General features: G+C 50.2%; 1 protein-coding gene across 1 annotated transcript in view; it reads left to right on the top strand.

The window, feature by feature from the left end:
- map1aa (microtubule-associated protein 1Aa) overlaps positions 1-7,906 on the top strand; it is a gene marked incomplete at its 5' end in the record, with an annotated part of 17,764 nt that overhangs the window by 2,839 nt on the left and 7,019 nt on the right. The window contains 2 exon segments of the mRNA XM_024265062.1: positions 332-6,992; positions 7,076-7,302. Coding sequence (XP_024120830.1) covers positions 332-6,992; positions 7,076-7,302 — 6,888 coding nt within the window.

Here is a 7,906-nt window from a genome sequence, read left to right as displayed (position 1 = left end):
ATAAAATAAATAGTTGCAATTTGGCTCCTCCTCCAGCAGATGGTGCCTTAGGCAGGCGCCTAGCTGGCCTATGTTTAGGGTTGGTCTTGCCAACATATACCAGCCCAAGGCTGAATTCCTGATTGGTTGACGCGATGTGTTTTCTTTATAAGATGTTCAAACTCTGCAATACCCAAAATGCACTGCGACATGGAAACGCACTGTTTAAATCCCATTACCGGACCCCTGATCGCATCTGTACATGAGCTTAACATTGAGTCATGTTCAGTGTGAATGCAGCTTTAGAAGTCATACAAGCTCACACGAGTGTCTGTCTGATCCTGTGTTTCAGGTGACTGAGGTTCTGTCCAGGAACTCTGCGAAGCAGACCACAAAACTCACCGTTTCTTGTCACGGAGACGGGGGCTGGAGCTCCCTGGGCCAAAGCCAGGAGCATCTTCTGGAATACAGTCTGAACCCAGAGCCACATCTCCCCGACATGGACGGAGTCACAGAGTTCACCGAGTACATCTCGGAAACGGTGGACGTGCCGTCCCCCTTTGAGCTTCTGGAGCCGCCCACTTCTGGGGGGTTTCTGAAGCTGTCCAAGCCCTGCTGCTACATCTTCCCCGGAGGCAGGGGGGACTCTGCTCTGTTTGCTGTTAACGGATTCAACATCCTGGTGGACGGAGGGTCGGAGAGGAAGTCCTGCTTCTGGAAGCTGGTTCGACACCTGGACCGGATCGACTCTGTCCTTCTCACTCATATCGGTGCAGACAACCTTCCTGGGATCAATGGATTGTTCCAAAGAAAAATTGCAGAGCAGGAAGAGGAGAAGAACCAAGGGTCTGGTTCCAGCAGCAACAGTGAGTGGATGAAAAACCTCATCTCTCCAGAGCTTGGTATTGTCTTCTTTAACGTTCCTGAGAAGCTCAGGATGCCGGAGTCTACGCTGAAGGTGAAGAGGAGCATTGAGGAAGCATCTCTAACGCTGCAGTATCTCAACAAGCTTGGCATTACTCCAGAGCCTCTTCACAGGGTGGTCAGCAACACCATTGAACCCATCACATTATTCCACAAACTCGGTGTGGGAAAGCTAGACATGTATGTCCTGAACCCTGTGAAAGAGAGCAAAGAGATGCAATTCCTAATGCAGAAATGGGCCGGCAACAGCAAAGCCAAGACCGGGATAGTGATGCCTAATGGGAAGGAAGGGGAAATCTCTGTCCCCTATTTGACATCAGTCACTGCTCTGATAGTTTGGATTCCCCACCGTCCAACAGAAAAGATCGTCCGGGTGTTGTTTCCAGGAAATGCACCGCAAAATAAAATCTTTGAGGGCCTGGAGAAACTGAGGCACCTGGACTTCCTCCGATACCCGGTGGCCACTCAGAGAGACATGACCTCCGGCGCTCCACCTCCCATCATCAAGCAAACAAAAATGAGGTCCAGAGCAGACAGCAAGGAGAGTCTTAAGTCATCTCCCAAACCCCACGCCAAACCAGGCAAGAAGGAGAGCGGTGGCCACGAAGAAGTGCCAACGGCGGATGCCACTAAAGAGAAATCAGCAGAAAAGAAAGAAGAGAAAAAACCCAGAAGTGAAAGCTTGAAAGCCACCAAACAGCAGAAAAACAGTGAGGTGGCACCTGGAGCAGGTAAGAAGAAAGTATCCAAGGACAAAACTTCAAAGCTGGAGAAAACATCCAAGATGGATGAAAAGAAAGACAAAGAGAAAAAAGAAATCAAGAAAGAAAAAGTGAAGAAAGACGAGAAGAGTAAAAAGGAGGAGAAAAAAGAGACTAAAGCCAAGGAGGACAAAAAGAGTAAACCTGAGCTGAGAAAGATCACCAAACCTGACCTAAAGCCGCTCACAGCAGAGGTGAGAAAAACGCTGCACAAGGCAAAAGCTCAGGCTAAGCCCAAGGCCAACAGAAGTAAAGCTGCTAAAGAGGAAGCCAATGAGAAGACACCAACTCCAAAGAAGCGTTGTGAAGAAGCATCTCCGGCTGACAGGTCCATCACCTCCTCACCCGAGGACCTCACTGCAGACTTTGAGGCTTTAAAGCACGAGGAGACTCTGAAACCGCAGACAAAGCCCTTCCAGGACGACGGGGTGTCTGGTGGGCTGCTGGTGCACTCAGGCGCCACAGAGAGGGCTGCCTTCCAGACCCCAGAGATGAAAACCTCCAAATCTGAGCCTCCTGTAACGCGGGAGGGAGACAACAAGAGCACAGCAGAGCCGGCTGCATCAGCTCTGTGGAAGGATGGACACGCTGACTTTGACAAGAAGCATGAAGAGGAAACCATGGAAAAACATGACAGGGACTCCGTGAGGGGAGGAGACCGATCAAAGACTAGTGAAAGTTCTGAGGAGGAGGGCGACGTCATTGAAAAGGCAGAAGTGGAGGGAACGGAAGATGACGAGGTCCAAAAGTGTAAAGCAGAGGAGGTGAAAAAGGAAAAACCCGTCAAGGAATGGGAGCCAAAAAGAGCAGAGCAGAAACCAGCAACGGCCTCCGCCTCCGAGCAGTTCTCTTTTATCCAGGATGAGACCATGCCTGCTTACTCTGAGACGGAGCACACCATCTCGGATGAGGAGATCCACGAGGACACAGAGGACAGGATCCCTCAGCTGCGGTATGACGTGGGCACCTGCGATGTCTCGGTTCCCGATGTTCCTGGCTCCTTTGAGACGATGCACGGTATCAGAGAGATAAAGAGCTCTGCAGGTCCAGATGCTGCAGATGTAAAACCCAAAGTCTTTGTTGGAAGTCACGAGCCTGAGCTTGCACCCTTCCCTGCCATCATTGCTGCTCCCCTTGCTGAAGAGGAGCACATCTCTTCTGCCACATCCATCACAGAGTATGACAAACTTTCCTCTTTTGCCACTGAAGATCAGTCTATTGCCTCAGTGACGGCACCCCAGACCGAGGACATGGGGAGAAGCTCTCTGCTGCTGGACGCCATCAACAACGCCCCTCTGCGAGTGGAAGCTGCTCAAGGTAAAGACTATCTCCACTCAGCTGGAACCATCTCCCCCACCTCCTCTCTAGAAGATGACAAGTGCTTTAAGTCTCCTTCCTCTGATGAATATCAGCCCAATATTCTAGAAATAGAAGGAGACACAAAAATAGGGTCAGTCCACGAAGAAGAAGAAGATGAGGAGGAAGATGAAGACGAGGACCAAACCCCAAATGTTGATATCCCTTTGGCAAAACTTCAAGAGGGATACGAGCATGCGGCCTCCATGATGCTACAGGAGCAGCAGAAGGCTCCTCCCCTTAATAGCAGCCACACTGCCATCAGTATCGAAGGACTTGATGTAAATCGTGTCGTTCCGCCGCCGTCATTCCCCGCCGAGTTAGACAACTTCGGTCAGGAGGGGGAGGAACGATGCTTAAGTCCTGACGACAGCACAGTCAGACTGACCTCACCCACGCAGTCTGTACACACGAGCAGCAGCTTCCCACCGACCGAGGAGAAAGCTTTAAAGATAACGGACAAGGATCGACTGGAGACCAGCGTGAAAACAGAGAAATCTGTTACTATCTCTAACGATACCTGGCTGCCAGGTGACAAAGCCAAGGAAACTGTGTTCAGTACAGACGGATCCAAAGCTGCTGAAATGAGTCCCGTCTTACCTTCTGCACCCGCTTCCTCTGGATTACAGGCTCAGCTCATGCAGAAGAACCAGGAAACATGCTCAAGTCCTGATGACCGCACCAAGACAATGACTTCCCTCCCACAGTCTGTACCCACAAACTCCTCTACATCTGCTGAGATCTCTCAGCTTCCAGCAAGAGCTGACATCCCCAAACCGGAGAAATCTGTCACCATCTTAGACCACGCCTCCTTCATTGACGTGCCAGGTGACAAGGCCACATTGGAGGTATCGGAGGAATCTGATGAAAACAGTGAGGATGAAGACAAGAATTTTACCGAAACGGATCTGAAACCCACTGTAAAGGCAAAGCTCATGGAAGCAAAGGAGGGATGCTTCTTAGATGACGACTTTACATTTGAAGAGAAACCTGATAAGACAGAAAGAAAGGTTGAGATATCCGACCGGACACAAGTGTCCTTTAGCAAAGCAGAAGAATTAAAGTCTCAGGTTAAATGTTCTGATGATGATGATGAAGAAGAAGAACCAGATGACGACTCTCCCCGTGGGGAAGGACCTACACCCCCTCCCACTACCCAAGACAAGGCAAACCAAAGAAATGAAGTCAATGAGAAAAGAGAGGTTCAGTTGAAAGAAGGCGAGAAGAGCGTTCATTTCAGTCTCAATGACTTTTCAGAGAAGGAGAGCAAAGAAAAAGTCCCGTACACGCGACAAGACACCCCCTACGTGTACGGGAAGACTTTCTCCTACGCCGACATTTACGACAGCAAAACCAGCTCCATGGACTCTGACTACTATCGACAGGAGTCTGAGGAGAAGGTAGTCAGAGACACCCCATCAAAGACACTCAAGCCCCCCTCCCCCGTCATAGACGGGACCTCGGAGAAGGACGTAGCTCCTTCCTCCACATCGTCCCCCCCCCTCTCTGAGAAAGGCGCATGCTTGGAGATCGACATGCGTAAATTCACTGCGAGAGATGAGGAAGATTACGATGACGATAAAGTTCTTGATGATGATGAGGACGGAGATGAGGAGGACGAGGATGTAAGCAGCATTGATTCTGATGTGGAGAAAGATGCCAAACAGAAATGTGAGAGCCCGCTCGGGGCCTCAGCGGTTGGGGAGGGGCTCACCTGCCCGGATAATTCCAGCGCCACCTTTTTGACCAAGATCACAGATGATGCCAAGACTGATGGCTCATCTATCAGTGCAAAGCCTGCAGATTTAGGCTCCACGGGAGCAACTGACTATTCTGGTTACTCCGCCGGGTTTGAAGAGAAAGAACTGTTTTCATCAGATCAGAACAGAGAGCAGGAAAAAGAGGCTTTTATCCTGAAACCAAGAGAGGAGAGTTATTGCCAGAAAGAGAGCGGTGAAAAACAGAAAACTCCAGATGCACTGAGTAAAAGCTCATTGGATACTAACTTTCAATACTCTGCCACAGCAGCCTTGGGATATTCCTCTTCCTCAGCCTACAGCTACTCCTCCTCCACCTCTGGTTCCCTTTCCACAAGCCGTCAGTTTGGGGAGGAACTGGAGACGCCTGCCTCTGTGGAGCCTCCATTCGAGTACTCATCCTTCAAAGAAGAAAACCTGCTTTTCGCTGATTCTCCACTCCCCAGTTCAGCTGCTGCCAAACATGACTATCTGGAAGTTTCTGAGAAACAAAAACCAACAACCGAGTCTTCCTCCAGTGTAGCCCATTTCTCAGCTCATGTCACTTGTGAAGAGGCAACATCTTCTCCCTCGTTCTCATCTTCACTAGTCAGGGAGGAAATGAAGGTTCATGCAGCTGCGGATAAAGCTCCTCAGTCCGGCTGCTTCTATAAGCCTGAATGGTCTGAAGGGACCAAAGCTGCTGAGTTTGGCTTGACAGCGGCTCCGTTTTCTCAACTGTCAGACTTTTCAGTAGCCAAAGAGGCTGCCAGCGCAGCTCTGTTCGGCGTCACCTCCTCCCCTCGGCCAGACATAGAAGGCAAGCATTACTTTGAGGAGACTGACAGCAGTGAAGAAGAGGATGAAGAGGTTTACATGCGTAACATGACTCGTAGATCTCCTTCCAGTGGCCCTTCTGGCTGCATCTCATTTCCAGACAAACCTGTCACTCCAGCTGTGGGTGAAAAGGTCAGGGCAGTTCCAGATGTTCTTGGCTCTTACATGTCATCCCCTCCTAAGTCTGGTGAACAAGACGGAGCCACCGGATCTGCAGAAGCCAGTAGAGGTTCCTTAATGCCTCTTGGGGCAGCAGCCTGTGCTCCGGCTTCTGGCCTGACCAGGGTGGAACCCAGACAGGAGGCAGCAGGTTTTGCCAGGAGTATGTATGAGTGGGAAATGACAAAGTCCCAGATGGGCATGGTACCTGGAGACTCCCCTCCCCATTGCCGCCATGAGGAAGAGTTTGAAGAGGAGTGTGAGATGGAGCCAGAATATCCTGCCCGCCCCCTTTCCCTGTCCTCTAAAGAACAGCTGTTTCACTCCCAGTTTCATGCACAGGAATGCAGTCGGGACGAGCTGGATGACGAGGATGACAGTGACCAGGATGCCCCCACAGGCGCCATTTCCTCTTTCCCCAGCCGTTCCTCTCCTGGATACTCGTCTTCTGAGTACAGGCAGCGCAAGGAGGACCTCTCACCCTCCTTCATCAACCCCTGTATGCAGCAGTTCTCACTGAGTGAGGATTATAGGGATGCAGGTCACTGGAGTGATCAGTCCCAGGAGGGGGACGAGCATGACCTGTCTGTCAAGACAAGAGCCCACAAGCAGCCTCATCATCACCAGTCCCACAGCAAGGACAGCAGCTCTCTGCAGCATACCGGTGAGATGTTGACAGGGTCGGGTCTAGCCACAGAAGACACCCCCCCCACCTCCATTAGTGAGTCTCTTGCTTCTCAATCAGACTCTGAAGGGCCTCGAGGCCCTGAAGACTACGCCTCTGTCACTGGTGATGGCAACCTCGACTCAGATGAAGACTTTATGCCAGTGAATAAATCGGCCTCAGGTCATGGGAACCATCCATCTAGTTCCAGGAGGAGCCTCGACCCCCACCCTGCCCCAGTCAGGGACCCCCACCCTCACCAACCCTACCCAGATGTATGCATGGTCGATCCTTGTTCTTTGGATAATGGCTCTGTCAAGAAAGAGCCAAAACCCAAGAGCTTAAAGAAGGCCTCAGGGAGAACCAAATCGTCCTCTCCAGCCAAGCGCAAGAGGTCCCCCATGCCTGTGAAGCAGATGTTATCCCCCTGTGGAGCTCAGACGAAGAAGAAAGATTCAGATAAGAGCTCACGTATGTCTCGTCTGTCTGATGGACAAGGCTCCAAAGACGATGACCACTCCAGGTCGAGCTATAACCCCGGCAAAGGGCTGACAAATGGGGTCAAGACAAGCTCAGGTAAAGGTTTGCTGCCTAGTCACAGCATGCGTTTCTCAGGCGTTTCAGAGGTTTTCTTCAACTGTCTGACTTTCTCCTGCCAGGTTCCCAGAAGACTGGTTCTGTGGCTTCTCCTGCTTCACCAATTTATGTGGATCTGGCCTACATTCCCAACCACTGCAGCTCCAAAAACGTAGACCAGGAGTTTTTCAAACGTGTTCGTTCTGCATATTATGTAGTGAGTGGGAATGACGCAGCTGGTGGGGAACCGAGTCGAGGAGTCCTGGATGCCCTTTTGGATGGAAAAGCTCAGTGGGGATCAAACCTCCAGGTATTATCTGAAGAACAGATGTGTGAGGTTATTGACTTCTCTCTGATTCTTCCTTTCTATTGTGCCTTTATTCATGTTTAACTAAAGAAATTAAATTTTAATTTAATCCAATTTCTTATAAAGTGCCAATTCAGTGATGATGATCATCCATAGGAGTAAGAGAATTGTCATTGGCACAGATTTCAACGGGCAGGTTTGGTATCCAGAAGAGGAATGTAGAAGGACAGATGGTTGTGGATTTTGCAAAAAAGATGGAAATGGCGATAGTGAATACATTCTTTGAGAAGAGACAGGAACATAGAGTGACCTATAAGAGTGGAGGTAGAAGCACACAGATAGACTACATCTTGTGTAGACGGTGTAATCTGAAGGAGATCAGTGACTGTAAAGTAGTGGTTGGTGAGAGTGTTTCCAGACAGCACAGGATGGTGGTGTGTAGGATGACTCTGGTGGTGAAGAGGATGAAGAAAGAGAGGGCAAAGGCAGAGAAGAGGACAAACTGGTGGAAGCTGAAAAGAGAAGATTGTTGCATGACTTTTAAGAAACAGTTGAAACAGGCTCTGGGTGGTCAGGAGGTACTCCCAGATGACTGGATAACTACAGC

The sequence above is a fragment of the Oryzias melastigma genome, linkage group LG3 (genome assembly GCF_002922805.2).
Source record: "Oryzias melastigma strain HK-1 linkage group LG3, ASM292280v2, whole genome shotgun sequence".
Taxonomy (NCBI): Eukaryota; Metazoa; Chordata; class Actinopteri; order Beloniformes; family Adrianichthyidae; genus Oryzias; species Oryzias melastigma.
Note: the sequence above shows the minus strand (reverse complement) of the source record. Positions and strands in the feature narration are given on the sequence as shown.